At 42.7% G+C, this 19,260-nt stretch overlaps 2 protein-coding genes across 3 annotated transcripts in view; both read left to right on the forward strand.

Annotated features, from left to right (window-relative positions):
• The window catches only part of LOC112267238 (chloride channel protein 2), a 464,010-nt gene that overhangs the window by 98,901 nt on the left and 345,849 nt on the right, over window positions 1-19,260 (forward strand). The gene's annotated exons all lie outside the window — the stretch shown is intronic.
• Window positions 13,201-17,771, forward strand: LOC112267240 (glutamine amidotransferase-like class 1 domain-containing protein 3A, mitochondrial). 2 transcript variants are annotated; one of them, XM_024445463.2, is made up of 5 exons: window positions 13,201-13,340; window positions 16,129-16,247; window positions 16,586-16,757; window positions 16,950-17,151; window positions 17,255-17,771. In XM_024445463.2, exons 2-5 carry the CDS (start codon window positions 16,140-16,142, stop codon window positions 17,445-17,447), a joined length of 675 nt encoding a protein of 224 aa, XP_024301231.1. In that variant the 5' UTR covers window positions 13,201-13,340; window positions 16,129-16,139; the 3' UTR covers window positions 17,448-17,771. The 2 variants fall into 2 exon arrangements, with proteins under 2 accessions (XP_024301231.1, XP_024301232.1); XM_024445464.2 differs by having other exon boundaries at window positions 13,252-13,340; window positions 16,135-16,247.

Raw genomic sequence — 19,260 nt, forward strand, 5'->3', positions numbered from 1 at the left:
ACACCTGGATATGTTTATTTTTGAACCATTCCATTGTAGATTTTGCTTTATGTTTTGGATCATTGTCTTGTTGGAAGACAAATCTCCGTCCCAGTCTCAGGTCTTTTGCAGACTCCATCAGGTTTTCTTCCAGAATGGTCCTGTATTTGGCTCCATCCATCTTCCCATCAATTTTAACCATCTTCCCTGTCCCTGCTGGAGAAAAGCAGGCCCAAACCATGATGCTGCCACCACCATGTTTGACAGTGGGGATGGTGTGTTCAGGGTGATGAGCTGTGTTGCTTTTACGCCAAACATAACGTTTTGCATTGTTGCCAAAAAGTTCAATTTTGGTTTCATCTGACCAGAGCACCTTCTTCCACATGTTTGGTGTGTCTCCCAGGTGGATTGTGGCAAACTTTAAACAACACTTTTTATGGATATCTTTAAGAAATGGCTTTCTTCTTGCCACTCTTCCGTAAAGGCCAGATTTGTGCACTATACGACTGATTGTTGTCCTATGGACAGAGTCTCCCACCTCAGCTGTAGATCTCTGCAGTTCATCCAGAGTGATCATGGGCCTCTTGGCTGCATCTCTGATCAGTCTTCTCCTTGTATGAGCTGAAGGTTTAGAGGGACGGCCAGGTCTTGGTAGATTTGCAGTGGTCTGATACTCCTTCCATTTCAATATTATCGCTTGCACAGTGCTCCTTGGGATGTTTAAAGCTTGGGAAATCTTTTTGTATCCAAATCCGGCTTTAAACTTCTTCACAGCAGTATCTCGGACCTGCCTGGTGTGTTCCTTGTTCTTCATGATGCTCTATGCGCTTTTAACGGACCTCTGAGACTATCACAGTGCAGGTGCATTTATACGGAGACTTGATTACACACAGGTGGATTGTATTTATCATCATTAGTCATTTAGGTCAACATTGGATCATTCAGAGATCCTCACTGAACTTCTGGAGAGAGTTTGCTGCACGGAAAGTAAAGGGGCTGAATAATTTTGCACGCCCAATTTTTCAGTTTTTGATTTGTTAAAAAAGTTTGAAATATCCAATAAATGTTGTTCCACTTCATGATTGTGTCCCACTTGTTGTTGATTCTTCACAAAAAAATACAGTTTTATATCTTTATGTTTGAAGCCCGAAATGTGGCCAAAGGTTGCAAAGTTCAAGGGGGCCGAATACTTTCGCAAGGCACTGTATATCTGTTATTCGTCATGTAGGTTGAAAGGGGTGTATCTTGGCTATAAAAGACCTTTGTACTTTCGTCTCGGGGCTCTCAACGAATCATTTGATAGTGAATCGTCGACCAGCCATGACCAGCCATCATTATCGTAGAGCACTCAATCGATTCACTTTATATGTGTGCATTGTATTGACCTGCTCCCTTATTAATAAGTGATTAAAGATTTAGTTTAAGTATAACTCTGACTTGTGTGATAAGTTTGTCTCTCCTCATTTGATAGTAAAGAAATTAACCACCACATAGTGCAGAGCAAAGTCAAATTTTAGGATGAGGATTGCCATAATAAATAGACATGCAGCTCCAAAAGTTGTTTGGTAATCAAGAATATTAACTATTTACTTTGTAAGCTCACCAGCAATGGGGCAAAAATTACTAGCATAGGCCTACTGGTCTTTTGAAAGTATTCAGAACCCTTGACTTGTTCCACATTTTGTTACGTTATAGCCATATTCTAAGTGTCACGCCCTGGTCTTAGTATTTTGTGTTTTCTTTATTAATTTGGTCAGGCCAGGGTGTGACATGGGTTTTTTATGTGGTGTGTTTTGTCTTGGGGTTTTTCGTAGGGATTGGGATTGTGGCTTAGTGGCTTAGTGGGGTTTTCTAGCATAGTCTATTGCTGTCTGGAGTGGTTCTCAATCAGAGGCAGGTGTTTATCGTTGTCTCTGATTGGGAACCATATATAGGCAGCCATATTCTTTGAGTGTTTCATGGGTGATTGTTCCTGTCTCTGTGTTAGTTTGCACCAGATAGGCTGTTTAGGTTTTCACGGTACGTTTGTTGGTTTGCATTGTTCGTGTTTATTCGCTTTATTAAACATGTATCAAAATGACCACGCTGCATTTTGGTCCGCATCTCCTTCACTAGAAGAAAACCGTTACACTAAGATGGATTAAACAAATAAAAATCCTCAGCAATCTACACACAATGACAAAGCACTAAGATGGATTAAACAAATAAAAATCCTCAGCAATCTACACACAATACCCCATAATGACTGGGAGACTAGTCAGGATTGAGTAAAAGATGGATGGAGCAAAGTACACAGAGATCCTTGAAGAAAACCTGCTCCAGAGCACTCAGGAGCTCAGACTGGGGCGAAAGGTCACCTTCCAACAGGACAACAACCCTAAGCACACAGCCAAGGAAACGCAGGAGTGGTTTCAGGACACGTCACTGGATGTCCTTAAGTGACCCAGCAGGAGCCTGGACTTGAACCCGATCGAACATCTCTGGAGAGGCCTGAAAATAGCTGTGCAGCAACGGTACCCAACCAACCTGATGGAGCTTGAGAGGATCTACAGAGAAGAATGGGAGAAACTCTCCAAATACAGGTGTGACAAGCTTGTAGCGGCATACCCAGGAAGACTCGAGGTTGTAATCCTTGCCAAAGGTGCTTCAACAAAGTACTGAATAAAGGGTCTGAATTCTTATGTAAATGTGATATTTCATCTTTTTTATTTGTAATACATTTGCAAACATTTTTAAAAACCTGTTTTTGCTTTGTCATTATGGGGTATTGTATGTAGATTGATGTGGGAAACAACTATTTAATCAATTGTAGAATAAGGCTGTAACGTAACAAAATGTGGAAAAAATCTAGGCGTCTGAGTACATTCCAAATGCACTGTAACAATTCCTTGAAGTGTATAATTTACTTATGAAGCTTGCACCTCGACTAACCTGTACCCCTGCACATTGACTTGGTACAGTACCCCCTGTATATAGCCTCGTTATTGTTATTTTTAAAACTTTTTAATACATTTTTTATTTTAGTTTATTTAGTAAATATTTTCTTAACTCTATTTCTTGAACTGCATTGTTGGTTAAGGGCTTGAAAGTAAAGCATTTTGTTGTATTTGGCGCATTTAATTTGCATTTGGAATCAAAGAACAGTAGCATGGATGAAGTGAATGTATTTTCTCCATCCACCATACAGGTCAGTTGACATGCACCAACCACTCCATCGATGTCTTCAGTTATATCCTCTGGGACAGTCATGGGGTAGCTTCCCATTTCTGTAGTTTCCCATGCTTCGCAGTATGTTGGAAACACCCGCTTTAGCTACAGAAAGTCAACATTCGAGAATACCCCTAGAGTCTGCGAGAGCGGGGGCGGAAGCTGACTCATCGGCTGACAACATGGTAACGACTGGACCGGAAACGACTACGAGTAATGAGAGCACAGCACAAGAGAACACCACAGCAACTGTCATAAGTTCCGCTGCAACAGCGGGCCACAAACAGATGCAGGTATGTGTTGGAGGAAAGTTACATCACAATATGGGTTGAGGATCCACCAGGGGAGGAAGGGGTGTTTGGGTAAAGAGAGACAGAGGCCTCACATTGATTACTTTCTGCGAAAGCGATCAAATCAGTCGAATGAAGCACAACAACTGGACTCAAATCATAGTTTGCAGTGCATCAGTACCACTGTCATGGAGGACGTAAACTCAAGCACCGAAGTAACAACTGAGGTGGAACCAACAACAGAAGTGGAACTCACCCAGCCTCCCAGACCTGCAGTCGAGAGGAGACTACCAGGGCACAGACCGTATGTGAAGTAGCCTGACGCCAGTGACAAGAAGTTGTGGGAAACAGTGAATACTGACCTTACCTTGATCCTCGAGAAACTTCGAGGCACAGTGGAGAAGAAGTTGGAGAGGATGGGGGACATCATCTATGAGTACGGGGCAGAAAGTTTTGGAGTGCAAGAGGCAAAAGGCGGGAGAAAGGTTCCAACCCCAACAGTTTCCAGGAGGCAACAAGAAGTCAAGTGCCTCGTTCAAGAAAGGAGACAGCTTAAGAAACATAGAGGCACTTCAGGCTGACATCAAAACCCGGTTGGCATCCCTCCGTAGAGCAGAGAACCTACAGAAACGCAGAAGGAAAAAAGAACAAACTAGAACACAGAGGTTCCTCTGTAGGCTTATGAGAACAGCTTGGCAAAAGAAGATAATACCCAAAGTGTGGCGTAGGGCAGGCGGGGTCCTGATCCCTAAGGAGAAGGATGCAGTGAACATCAGCCAATTCCGCCCAATCTCCTTACTGAATGTCGAGGGTAAAATCTTCTTTAGGGTCATTGCCCAGAGGATGGCCGAGTACCTGCAAAGGAATGCATACGTCGATACATCTGTACAGAAGGCAGGAATATCAGGGTTCTCTGGCTGCTTGGAACATTCCAGCATGATCTGGCACCAGATCCAAATGGCCAAGGTGGAGAAAAGGGACCTCCATGTAGTCTTCCTCGACCTCGCCAATGCATTTGGCTCTGTGCCCCATGAACTCCTGTGGTCTGCCTTCAGATTTTTCCACATACCATCACAACCCTGGTGAAGTCGTACTTTCAGGATCTGCAGTTCTTCTTCACCACCTCAGAGTTCACCACCTCATGGCAGTGCCTGAATGTAGGTATAATGGCGGGATGTACCATTTCTCCGTTGGCATTCATAATGGCAATGGAGGTTATCATCAGATCCTCAAAACTGGTTGCTGGTGGACAGCGAGTCGACTCTGGTTTCCGCCTCCCTCCACTCAGAGCCTACATGGACGACATTACAACATTGACCACCACTGTCCCATGCACCAGGAGACTGCTCAGAAAACTCGAGGAGAACATCAGCTGGGCCCGTATGAAGATTAAACCATCCAAGTCACGCAGCATCTCGATTGTGAAGGGAGTACTCTCTGACCTGAAATTCTTCATCGGAGATGACCAAATCCCAACAGTTTCTGAGCAGCCAGTAAAAAGCCTTGGAAGGTGGTATGATGCAAGCCTGAAGGACAAAGACCAGGTGCAACAGCTGCGCAAAGACATCAGTAGTAGCCTACAGTCCATCGACAACACCCAGCTACCTGGAAAGTTAAAGGCCTGGTGTCTGCAGTTTGGTCTCCTACCCCGGGTGTTGTGGCCCCTAGCAGTGTATGAGGTTCCAATCTCAACAGTGGAGAAGATGGAAAGAGGAGTCACAGGCTACTTAAAGAAGTGGCTCGGAGTTCCACGATGCCTTACCACCATAGGCCTCTATGGAGATGGTGTCCTCAAGCTGCCCCTACCAGTCTAACAGAGGAATTCAAGTGTGCAAAAACCAGGCTCCAGATGACACTGAATGAATCTCGAGACCCAGTGGTGAGCAACAACGCACCGTCCTTGGCAACTGGGCGCAAATGGAGGCCATGAAAAGCAGTCCAGGAGGCAACAGCAGCCCTCAGACATGCTGACATTGTGGGTCATGTTCAGCAAGGGAGAGGAGGCCTTGGGATAACTAGCCATGCTGCTTGGAGTAGGGCCACTGCACTAGAGCGGCGGAAGATAGTAGTGCAGGAAGTATGCCATCAGGAGGAGGCTGCAAGGTGGGCCAAGGCAGTCTCTCTTTCCAAACAGGGACAGTGGACTCGATGGGACAGTGTGGAGAAGAGGAAGATCAGCTGGAAGGATCTGTGGGCCATGGAAGTGAGGCGGTTGAGCTTTTCCATCAGAGCAACATATGACGTCCTTCCAACACCAGTTAATCTTCACCAGTGGTATGGTAAAGATCCGGACTGTGCCCTCTGTTCCATGCCAGCCAACCTCAGGCACATTCTCACAGGGTGTAAAACAAGCCTCACCCAAGCACGCGTCACAACCAAGTCCTTAAAAACCTTGCTTCCGCCCTGGAGGACAAGCGAGCTGCCACCAACTCCCTACCACCCCCAGCAGCATCACACCCCCTTACAGACGACCTTTGTCCACGAAGGGGCTAAACCACCGAAGAGCGGCTCTACACCATTAGAGCAAGACCAGCTGCGCTTGGCCCGCGACTGGAAAATGCTAGCTGACATTGGCCGGCAACTTGTGTTTCCCCCGGATATCGCAACCACCACCCTAAGACCTGACATGGTGCTCTGGTCCCGTTCGCTCAAGAAGGTCTTCATCATTCAGCTCACAGTACCCTGGGAGGACTCAGTAGATGAGGCTTATGAGCGAAAACATCTGCGCTATGCCGATCTAGCTGCCGAAGCACGGCATCATGGCTGGAACACAGAAGTCTGACCAGTGGAGGTGGGCTGCAGAGGTTTTGTGGCAACATCTACAACCAGACTGCTTAGTGACCTGGGAATTAAGGGCCAGAGCCAGCGTTCGGCAATCAAAGCTGTATCGGAGGCGGCAGAAGGCAGCAGTCAGTGGCTCTGGATGAAGAGGAAAGACCCCAGCTGGGCCCCAAAGTGAGAGGGCCAGGAGGTATGCGGTTGACTCAGGGAGGAGGACGCCCCTGCCATGCATAGTCCCATGGGATGTTGGCTATCAACAACAAGGCAACTCCTATGACTAATTGGGAATGGGACGCAAGCGTAGGATTGATCACCCTGTCGCTGGCCGCCTTTGGGGAGGATGTATAGTGTGAAAGGCCGAAACACCCTAGGAACCAAAGGTACACTACTGACGATGCGCTCCCCAAATTTCACCAGGTTCACTGTTCATTAACTCTTGGAAGTGCTTGCACAAAGGATAGTAACATCTCATCCTGTGTTCTTGGAATCTCTGCCTTTATTTATTGCGCCACCCCAGAAATAACCTTCTTGATAGGCGCCCTGCTACGAAAATCCATGCAGGAAGCGTTACACTCCGATATCTTTTTGAGTCTTAAAACACTCATCTTCTGCTCCGCAGACACACAAAAAATCTAAATAAGATCACTTCTTGTGACTCTCACCGACTTCACTCTTTCCTCCAACACATTCCAGATTTTCCTTGAGACTTAATTAAATGGATTTTCCAAGTAGCATTGATCCAAAACCCTCACTCATACTAAAAACGAGTCTAGTTTTTCCTGTTTTCCACCACAGCATTACTTCTCTTGTTTCTTATTCTTCGCCACGGTAACCAACTCATTCTCGTTTTCTATACTATTAGCTTCACCCTTCACTCACTAGCGGTTTCAAACAAAACCTCAGTTTTCTTGGCAGAAATGTTTGCTGTTGCTTTCACATGTTTAAATAGGCCATACGTGGTAAATCTATATTCCATCAAATACTACAATAATAGATAGCATTTCATCATTCCTTCCCGTACCGTCTCGTGCAACACATAGACATTTCTGTTTGATAGGCCTACGATACCTTTTAATTTTGCCAACCATTGCTTACCCTGCTCTGAGCGGGCGAGATGTTTATAGTGCACATGAACAGTCGCAAGACTCGTGAGGTAGAAGTTATGTTTATTTAATTCATTGTATAGTTTCCTTTGTTTATATTTCCCGGGTTAGGTCGAAGTTCCGTGTGTCTGTGTCCTATGTCTCTGTCAACAAATGACTGTCCCATGAACAGTACGGTATGCATAGTGTTGAAAGATAATGAACAATCATTAAGTCTGATTAAGAAGAATGTACCAATGTAACAATCGATGTGGAAATGGCCTTTTACATTGTAAAACCAGTTTATTGGTTGTAATTTCCAGTTGGGTAATTGTAAGGTTCTGGGGGCCAAATGCTTATATAATGTACGTCTGCCTACCTGTTGGAGCTCCTGTTAGACAGATTCTATTTGTTTTCTCAAGGCGAGGCTGTACAGTCTTGCCCTCTACCTGTGTCCGTTCAGATAGGACAGGTTAAGTCTGATACAGAGGCTATTTCTTTTGGGCTGTTGCCTGTGTATATTTGGTAAATCTACTTGTATGTTTTGTATGATATGGCGCTTCCACCATTGGATCACCAAGACCTGTAAATAAGTCTACATTCTGAGCATGTCAACCTGCCTGCCTTCTGCTGATGTCATGCCTTTATACTACAATGTCCATATTTTACAATTACATAGGGTAATAAAAACATGTTGTAGACAAAATAATGAAAAGGGCTGTCTGGTAGCCTCAGTAAATAGTCAAACATTATTGGTTGAACAAGGTGTTGCATGCATAGATTTTTTTTACTTGACTCAGACTTGACTCGTGTCTTGACCTGTTCTACTTGACCTGTTCTACCCCCCCCATACATTTTTAGGAAAACATTTTTTGGGGGAGTAAACAGCTAACTTCCTGCATTTCAATGCATTTTGACATAGGACAGAGAGAACATTTTGAAGTCAATTTACACATTCTGTCATTTATTATGACATGTTAATTTGCTATCTGCAAGGCCCTGGGAACATGCCCTGCATGCTCGTTCAGTAATCTGGCCCTGCCCAAAAGAGTCAGTGTTAGCACCTATCCTCTTCCTGCTCTACATGCTCCAACTTGGCCAGATCTTCAGACAGTACAGTGTCCAATTCCACTGCCCAGCGCACGACACACAGGTGTACATTAAAACAAAGCCTGATACAACATCTGATGTCAACATTGTCCAACTGTCTGGAAGAGGTCAAATCTTAAAAGCAGAACAACTTCCTCCAACTCCAATATTGATTATGGGAACGCAGTACTTGAGGGCCTGCCTGCCATTTAAATTCCTAAACTACAGCTTATTCAAAACAGTGGCGCATCGATTCTGACAGAAACAAAGAAGTCTGCCCACATCACCACCATCCTTGCTGATCTCCATTGGCTACCTGTTCCTCAAAGACTTGACTTTAATATTCTCCCCCTCTTCTGAAAAACTCTAAATGGCATCTGACCCACCTACCTGTCAGACCAATTCTCCCCCATGAATCTCCACGCCCCCTACGTTCAAGCCACGTTAAACTCCTCCATGCCGTCAGGACCAGGCTCTGCACAATGGGGGACCGTGCCTTTTCCTCCCAAACACCACACCTATGGAACTCCCTCCCTGATAATGTCAGGGCTTTTCAGACTGTTGGGGCTTTTAAAGCAGGCCTTAATGTTCTTCTCTATCATCAGTCCTACCCTTCCTCCTACACTTTGATTGTTGCTTTTATGATATGGTTAGACACACAGTACATATTTGTTTTTGAACTACTTTTCAATTTTTTATTACATTTTATGCACATTGAGATTATTCTTGTATAAAGGAAAGTGCTTTACAAATAAATAATAATAATAATAATAATTAACTAAGGGATTGTTATTAACTAAGGGATCCATTTATTAAACAATGACAGACAGACAGACAGACAGACAGACAGACAGACAGACAGACAGACAGACAGACAGACAGACAGACAGACAGACAGACAGACAGACAGACAGACAGACAGACAGACAGACAGACAGACAGACAGACAGATCACATTCTGATGTTGATTAATTTAAACTTTCAAAATGACATGGTAGTTTCCAGAAGAACTGTAAATGTGAAGTTATAAAACGTGATGACCCACCTGTGTCGTGAATTTACTTGGCCTGGTTGAATGAATAAATACAAGTGTCTGCATCATGTCCTCTTCACACAAGAACAATACTTTAACCCCATTGTCATAACTAGAATGTTCAGGCTGGTATGTCTGGGGAACTTTGGAGTGAATACAGCGGGCCTACAGTATAGTTCTCTTGGCCCATAGTTCAATAGTTCCACCCTATCTAGAGTTGTGTAGGGCCTATACCTTAGGATGATCCAAGGGTAGGTGGGTTTTGAATAATTTAAGAAAGAGATAATAATGTCTTGGGGTCAATTTCCAATTATTATTAGTAAATTCTATAGTGGGAAACACCAGTGATTTAAGTTAGAAGGTAATGTCATCTAAAACAATAACATGTTTCCATTAAGTGGAACTATGTCCAAAATTGAAGTAGATCCAAGTAAATGTTTTTAGTACCAGCAGCAACTTTTTGAAGGACCTAGCAAATTTGTTAACCAACAGGTTTCATATTTTGACTAGCTGATGTTACAGGGACAGTCAGTACAGGACATGATGCAGGTGCCTTAATAATAAGCAGGTTTAGCATAGGTGGAGTTGCGGTATAAGTTAATAGACCAGTTCCAAACCCCTCTGCTAATAACAGCTAGTTTCAGGTTTGACTACATTTCCCTCCCATTACGCTCTTCTTCTCTGATGACTTGATCCACACTGTGGTTAATGCACCACGTTGTTGCCCTTCCGGTCCCCACTCAGACCACACCCAGACAGTCCATTAACATTTTGCCATGAGAAATAGTTTTTTGCTAAAAAACAACTATTTTTGTTTCTTTTTGACCCCTTTAACAGAAAAGTATTACAGTAAGGTACCAGTTGTTAACTAGAAATAATTTAATATTGAGATAAAACAGAATAAATCAAATAAAAACAGCTGCATTGGGCCTTCAACATGCAGGAAATTCGTTTTAAATGCAATAGAAAATCTGTAGGGAAACCTGGGCTTGGTTTGCACTCTGTTCACCCTGACCAAAAGTTACACTTCCAGTGTAGCAAGTAAGACAATTGACTGCTTTTGCGAGTCCCCAGTATAGCTCCTAGTCCTAAACTAATCTACTGGAATTATTTGCTGTTTGGTTATTGTTTAAAAAAATCACCTGCTTAATGCGGCAACCCTGGAGCAGAGCAGGCTCAACTTGCCCGGCTGCCAGAAATGGTCCATCTCTTAAACAATGCGGATTAACCAGAAAACTCAGTTTGAGGTTTACTGGAATTCTTAACTGTTTTGTTGTTTTCAACAAACAACTTTAGAGCAAGCTCAACTTCCCAAATGACCAGTTTACTTTCCCCAGGCAATTGGACAACTCTTAAGGTCCCTGCTTCAACTAGATTCAGTAGTTTTACCAAGTTACCATCAGGAGAAAAATACATCTCCACAATGGGACCTGTGGTGCCACCTCTGCTCACATCTTTCATTAAGCCATTTTGAGAAAGAACCAAATAAAATAATAAGTCAATTAATTAATCGCCACATTCATGAATCTATAATAAATATAATATCGTCACTGTCTGATGAAAACCTCTTATTTCCAAACAGACTTTACAGGAAATGTTTTTTTTAAATTACCATATTTTTTTCATTAACCAACATACAATTTTGGAACTTCAAGAAGCTATTTGGATAAATGTTATTGGTACTAGAGTCATGAAATGTTCAGAGTGCATTGAGGAGAGTTACTTCTTTAAATAAATGTACAAAAAATATAAATTGGCAAAAATGGAGTTCATCAGACAGTGACGATATAAACATTCATAAAAATATGTTTGATCATAATATTTTATATGAGAAATACTAGGATAATCCAAATAAAAGGAAAAATAACAACAAATAAAAGTTCCCACTCCTTTCTTTTTGTATAGAATATGCTTTGATTGTTGATCAATATACTATTATGAAGTCACCAATAGTCAGTTTTCCATGCCAAGTATTGTTTTTACGATACATTTCTTAAAGCTCATACACTCATGCAATACAGGCCTACTTCTTTAGACGGTTTTAGGCTATATAAAAAGTGTTGTAACTAGACATGATCAGTCAGAAATCAGACTTTTCACATAGATCTTCCGCCGGAGACCCCAAGGATGCCCATGAAGTTGTAGCCTGATGTTGAATAAGCCGAAATGTCAAAGCTAGTCACGTCCTTCCTATCTATGTGAAAATGCTGAAAATCTGAAATAGACACCTTTTTTGTTATTGTCTTTTAAAGGGGCAATCTGTGATTGCTAAATACATTTTTTTTTGAGAGATACAAATAATCATGTTTTTTTGCAAAATGCTATATTTCCACCTCACTCTCAGAAAAATAGGTAGTACTGCTAGGTTTTACACTCTCAAATGTAACAAATAACTACATAAAAAAATATATATATATTTTAAAATGTTTAAAATAATAATCATATTATATTTGACATTTTAGTCATTGAGCAGATGCTCTTATCCAGAGCGACATACAGTAAGTGCATTCATCTCAAGATTGCTAGGTGAGAAAAGCACATATCACAGGACATGAACAACAATGGATATATAGCGTTTTGCAAAAAATAAAAAATAAATGTCATACACATCTAAAAATCTATGTGATGGCAAATCTGAAAACGGTAATATTTTAGACACACATGAAGGTACCCATAAGCAATCATTTCTGACAAGAAAAACACAAATGTGAAAAGTTGGTGGATATAGCTTTTTGGAAATAAACTCTTCAAGTGCAAACAAACACTGTAGGCTATAGCCTCAAAACATGGTCAAAACTATACGTTTTACATAATGGATGATCAGTCCTTGCATCAATAGTACTGTCTATACATTTGAGGACGGTGACATTTATTTCAGCCCCATCCCACAGCTGTTTACCAAAACCAAGGCAGGTTGAACACTTTGTTATTGTTTTAACTAGAGATTGCCCATTTGAACAGAGAGATGAAACTCATAATGCACCTTGTCTTGGTCATTTATGTATCACAGTTCCACTTCATGGTCATGGAAAGGTAGTCTAACGTGAGACAGATGCACGACATAACATATCATAGGTTGCACAGAAGTAAGCCTGGCATTGACTCTGTGTGGTTGATGTTGTTACAATTTGAAATTCACCTGTGAGAAACACACACACACACACATAGTTTGATAAAAGGCCTGAAAAGCACTGGCCCGTCAGGCAAGTCAGCAGTATTTGTTGGTTGTCCAAATGTTAGGGTCACTTGCCCCAAAATGTGAAACTAGTTGTTTGAACGCAAAAATGACATCATAACATGTCTGTCTGTCTTTAATCAAACAACAGCAAGGAAACAGAAACATCTAATTTAATGGCCTGCTACATTGTATGCATAACATTTGCAGAGTGAGACATGCACCTGTGTAATGATCATGCAGTTTAATCAACTTCTTGATATGCCACAGCTGTCAGGTGGATGGATTATCTTGGCAAAGGATGAATGCTCACTAACAGGGATGTAAACACATCTTTGCACACAATTTGAGAGAAATAAACTTTTTGTTGCATATGGAATATTTCTGGGATATTTTATTTCAGCTCATGAAAAATGGGACCAACACTTTACATATTACGTTTGTATTTTTGTTCAGTATACAGTGTCTTCATCAATATTGACACACTGACACCATCCATCCAGTGTCTGATTCTGACAGAAAAAGAGCAAACAGAGAGGGCAGTAAAGGCAAGTAAGTTTCCCCTTTCCCCTCCCAGCATCACTCAATGCGGCCTTCAAGAGCTCACTGGTCTCCCGTCCCCGCCTCCATGGGAGGGGCCACAGAAGGAGGATATTAACACGGTAGCGTTCGGAGTGAATAGGAAGACCTACTATTGGAACAAGGTGAGAATAACGTTGTCGATCAATACTGCATTTATGTAGCCTAAGTAAACAGTTTAGCATTAATGTTGTATTTAGAGTTTAATGTAACACAATAGCTGTGGATATGTGATGACTGGTTAACATCTAACAACCGATACCGTTTTAGGCAGTTTTAAGACTCATCTCTGCTGTTTGAGGTAACGTTAGTCAAATGCCACATGTTAATTAGCTAAATAATTGCGACGAGACGGATAGGCTACTTTTTACCAAAATAACAGTGCGCTTTCTGTGTTCCGGGTATTATTTTTGCTGCAGTAAAAAAAACGTGGTGTGTAACCTTTTTAATTTAACTTGGCAAGTAAGTTACGAACATTCTTATCTTGGCTAGCAGTTAGGCTAGCTTGCTGCTATGTGGTCTGTTTCTGGTGCATGTATTTCATGATTCTCGTTTGCTACGACACCTGACTACAACAGTGGCAACTTTGTTTTCGTAACGTTTAACCCAAAGGCCGGCAGAAGGCGATATTGAGTCGTGTAATTTTTTTATCATCCAAACGCGTTGTAAGGCGCCGTCAATACATTAATATCCCTTGTGGACAGGCTCGTACCGAAAGGCTTCGATTTTTCTCATTAACTTTATTTAATGCAGAGGGGGTGGGTATGCGTACTTTCCTTATGAAACACCATTTTCCACCACTATGCTAATCCCAGATGGTGCATTCAGCCACTCGGGTTTAAACTCAGAACAGAGCTGTTAGAATACCCATACTAACATAGTATATACTCTTTAAGTATGTAGTATCAGTTCATTTTAGGATACTATAAACGAGCAGTATCCTTTCAGTTGAGTTTACTAAATTAGGTCTTTGCCAGTCTACCTGTCTGTTTGTAAATTCATAGCGTTTAGCTCTGGTGGCGCACCCTGGACGCTCCGGCCGAGGAGTAGGGTTGATTTGAGTGTTTGTATATAACCGGAGTCAAGCACCCAATCTAACGTTGGCTAGCTACTTCCAAACACGCATGAGACCACAGACTATTTTACTCGCCCTAGCAGAGCTGTTTAGGCAGTTCTCATGTCCGTTGGTGACTGCAACTGTTGCTGGCAACAATTTAATTACGTTTTGTTTGCTGACACCGCCCATATTCAACTGGTGTTGAGCGCTCGTAAATGTAATTATTCTGCGTTTATAGGAGTGTGCTCTGAAATCGGAGTAACATTAGATAGCCAGGGCGAATTTACGAAAGCCCCTGAATGTCGATTGAGAACGCACGACGACTACACTATTTAGCTAAACTAAGACTGAGTCAATAGACGATGGGTAGTTAGTTAGCCTACAGTTAATATACTGGCACGTTTGATATATAAGTAGCCAACTAACGTTAGGTGGCTAGCTAACAACATAAAATTACCGGTACAATTGTAAAGCTATGCTATGTGGTTAGTAATTTGTTAGCTATGCTGTCCTTATCAGCCAACACCGTGTAAGGTAAAATTCCTTACTTTATGACATTGCTCAACATTTTCATAAATTTGTCATTCGTTAAAGCACTACATTTGTATTCGCTCTTTATACGTCCGCTGCATATTTTCTTCAAATCTGAAAACTACGTGAAGCCACGTCCATTTACTAATTAAGAATTGCATTACGGGCCCTAAAGTACTGAAAGTGTCCTCTGCATGTATACTTAATATTTTGGCGAATTTAGTACGACATCCGGGAACTTTTGGCATACTAACTATAGCCATACTATGACTAAGCATACTATATACTCAACACGTCACAAATGGTATGAGTATTCGAACACAGCTCAGGGGGTTCCGTTTCTTTTAGCGTGCTGCGTTAGCAACATCGCATTAGTGGAAACCAAGACTGTTTTAAAGGCAGACCTGGTTGTTACTAGATATGTTCGAGTCATATCGGAAAATTTGAGGTAATCCTTAACTTATGCAGCAGGTTAGGAGAATTAGGTTATCTGAACCGTGCTTTAGAATGATCAGTGACCCGATGCTTATCACATCATCTCTGGGGATTCTGTACTTTTCCACCCTCCCTCCACACCTGGCTCTCTACCTGTACCAGGTGTTGTTGATTAGAGGCATTGGTGTGTTGCCTGGACACAGTCCTTTAGAGACTGATGTGGTGATACTCAGGAGGCCAGTGTTTCTCATTTGGCACTCACTATAGGTTAAAGCATTCTGCCCACACCACTACAGAAATGGGATAATGCCATTGCGCTTTATTTTAGAAATGATCATGGCCCTGTTCCAACATCTCCAAATCATACAGCAATATTAGTGTGTTTTTGCTACCATAAAAGGTGACTGGAGAGAATTTAAGGCGGGTTGTAGCCTCGCAATATGGACGTGTGTGTATCGCGTATGACAGTTTGCTAAATCCCAATTTGTTGCGCATGCAAATCCTAGAATCTCCACGTATGCCAGAATTTAGTAAGCAATTTACTCTCTGTCGATAAATGAGGCCTCAGGCCTTTAAATGTTAGATTCTGCTGCTGGGAAGTCATTCTCACGTCATGCTCACCGGTCTTCGTTGTCCCAAATTGCACCCGATTTCCTATGTAGTGCACTCTGTTAAACCAGGGCTTTGGTCAAAAGCAGTGCACTATATTGGGAATAGGGTGCCATTTGGGGACACTTGTGTACCTTACCTGACACACTACCTGACATGCCATGTGATGTGTATTGATGAGAAAACGATAGGTGTTTTGTGACGGGTACAATCTAGAATTCAGTTAGATTAAACTGCTTGTTGTGCATCACTGTCTCCATACTGTAATTCTTGTCTGTCAGTTGCAGGAGTCATGGTCAAGTGCATAGCCATAGTTCTGTCAGGGTGTGGGGTCTACGATGGGACAGAGATCCACGAGGCGTCTGCTGTGCTGGTCCACCTCAGCAGGGCTGGAGCTAAGGTAAGGACTCTTTAACGTTTCTATGGGTAGTTCAAACTCAAGCTTCTCATGCTAACCTTCTGACTGTAGATGTCCAATCTATAGTTAGATTCCTGTGACAACTTCGGACATCCTCTAGTCTAGAAAGTGGTGCAGAGTTGGCATTGACGTGCATGTTGTCAATCAATATGCCTCTGACTGCTCCTTTTACTGCTGTACTTCTAATCGTAGTCTCCCCCTGAGTGCTTGTCGTTGGGAATGCAGGATCCAATCTCATTAGCATGGACACTACTATGACACTCGTTCTTGCCTGTACTGTAGATGTACAGTATTGACAGTCTAAACCCTCATCACCTCAGGTCCAGATGTTTGCCCCTGACGTGGATCAGATGCATGTGGTGAACCACTGCGAGGGGAAACCCACGGCGGAGAAACGCAACGTCCTGCAGGAGAGCGCTCGTATCGCCCGCGGTGATGTGTCAGACCTTACCAAACTGGACATTACCGCTTTCGACGCCCTCGTCATCCCAGGTAAGCATTACTCCTTAATTTATACCTTCATCATTATGTACCTCAATCACTATCACTCCATTATATACCTCCGGCACTATCATTCTTCCATTATCATCAGCATACAACCCTTACTCACCCTTTACCTTTCCAGGACCAGAGCTGGTTTCCACTGCTCTCTATTGTGCTCAACCCAACTGTTGTGTCCTGTAGGTGGTTTTGGTGTGGCCAAGAACCTGTCTGACTGGGCTGTGAAGGGGAAGGAGTACACAGTTCAGCCCCAGGTAGAGAAGCTGATTAAGGGGTTCCACGGAGTAGGCAAGCCCCTGGCTATGTGCTGCATCTCCCCTGTCCTAGCTGCTAGGGCCCTGCCGGGATGTGAGATCACTGTGGGACAGGACAGCGAGTGTGAGAGGTGGGTTACTGTGTGTGTGTGTGCGTGTGTACAGTATGTCTCTGTTGGAATGTAAGAGGTATGTGTTTTTAGCCCCTGCTGCTCTTCTCCCTCCCACCACTAGATGGCCCTATGCCCAGACGGCAACCACCATGACTGAGCTGGGCTGTAAACACGTGAATAAGAATGTGGGGGAGGTGCACGTCGACGTAAAGAACAAGCTGGTCACCACCTCTGCCTTCATGTGTAACGCTCCAATACACGAGGTGTTTGATGGGGTGGGTGTCATGGTTACAGAGCTGCTCAAACTGGCCTAGAAAGTCTGGGAATCAGAATGCTGATCTTGTCTTTGTCCCAAATGGCACCCTATTCCCTTGTTGTAGTGCTTATGGGCCCTGATCAAAAGAAGTGCACTGTATAAGATGTCATTTAGGACTCTCTTAGAATCATATTTGTTTTCCAGGAGACCATCCTGATCTGACTTTACTACAGTGTCACTTACAGGATTGTTTAAAAAGCTGAAACAGACATCAGAAGCTACATGTTTCTGTTGCACCATATGTACTGTGATCAAAATTGTAATAAAAGTGATGTAAAATAATAAATTCTGGAATGAATGACCTATTAGGGGTTCAAGCAGCGCCGCTGAGTGAAATCCAATTTGTATTTGTTGGTGTTTTATTATTATCAGGGGTTCAGCAGCGATGCTTGTGCATCCTTATTTCGATGCCCAGCTTCCACGTGTGTGTGTGTGTGTGTGTGTGTGTGTGGCCAAAGAGCTCTATTTTCATGTCATCCAACTAATTTAAACTGCCGTTTGATAAATGGCACTTGGCTTGAAACCCACGCTATAGTCAAATTATATGCACACCAGTGGTGGGTTTGGCGTTGAAATAAGGATGCATGAGCAGAAAAGAACCCCCATACCTACCGTAAAATATAGTGGTGGATTTTTGTGATGGGGATATTTTGCGTCCACTGGAATCGGCTATTTCAAACCACCTTTTGTTGTGCTATTTTGTTTTTCGCATTGTTTAATTTATTTTGTAGTTGTTGCTAACGTCTCTATGACCGAAAAATGGCTTCTGGTTATCAGAACAGCGACTTCACCTCGAACTAGACAGATGTTTTTCTTTGAATGCAACGCAAAGGATATACTGCATCTCAGACCAGGCCCAAATCCTTGTCAGTCGCGTGAAGAAAAGATGGAACTCTAGCGGTCGGAGATCAAAATGCCTTGTGAGAATTTGTCGGCAAGTGTGTAACCCGCCTCTACCGTCTATTCTATTGGCCAGCGTGCAATCACTGGAAAATAAACTGGATCTCCATTTGATACTATCCTACAAACGGGACATTAATTAAAAACGATCTTATGTTTCAGAGTCGTGGCTGAACGACGACACTAATATATAGTTGGCTGGGTTTTCCGTGCATCGGGAGGACGGAACATCCACATCTGGTAAGACAAGGGGTGGTGGAGTGTCTTTTGTCAACAGCTGGTGCGCGATGTCTCATTTATTAAGGAAGTCTCGAGGTATTGCTCACCCGAGGTAGAGTACCTCATGATAAGCTGTAGACCACACGATCTACCAAGAGTTCTCATCTATATTTTCCATAGCAGTCTATTTACAACCACAAAGCGATGCTGGCACTAAGTCCACACTCAACAAGCTGTATAAGGCCGTAAGCAAACAAGAAAATCCTCATTGAGAGTTGGCACTCCTAGTGTCCAGGGACTTTAATGCAGGCAAACTTAAATATGTTTGACCTCATTTCTACCAGCATGTCACATGTGCAACCAGAGTAGAAAACTTGACCACCTTTACTCCACACACAGATGCTTGCAAAGCTTTCCCTTGCCCTACATTTGCCAAATCTGAGCATAATTATATCCTCCTGATTCCTGCTTACAAGCTAAAACTAAAGCAGCAATTACCAGTGACTTGCTCAATACGGAAGTGGTCAGATGCGGATGCCACGCTACAGGACTGGAATATGTTCTGGGATTCATCCAATGGCAATGAGTATACAACCTGAATCCTACTACACTGGCTCTGACACTCGTCGGATGTGACGGGGCTTGCAAACTATTACAGACTACAAAGGGAAACCCAGCCATTAATAACGTTC

The sequence above is a fragment of the Oncorhynchus tshawytscha genome, linkage group LG14, assembly GCF_018296145.1.
Source record: "Oncorhynchus tshawytscha isolate Ot180627B linkage group LG14, Otsh_v2.0, whole genome shotgun sequence".
NCBI lineage: Eukaryota > Metazoa > Chordata > Actinopteri > Salmoniformes > Salmonidae > Oncorhynchus > Oncorhynchus tshawytscha.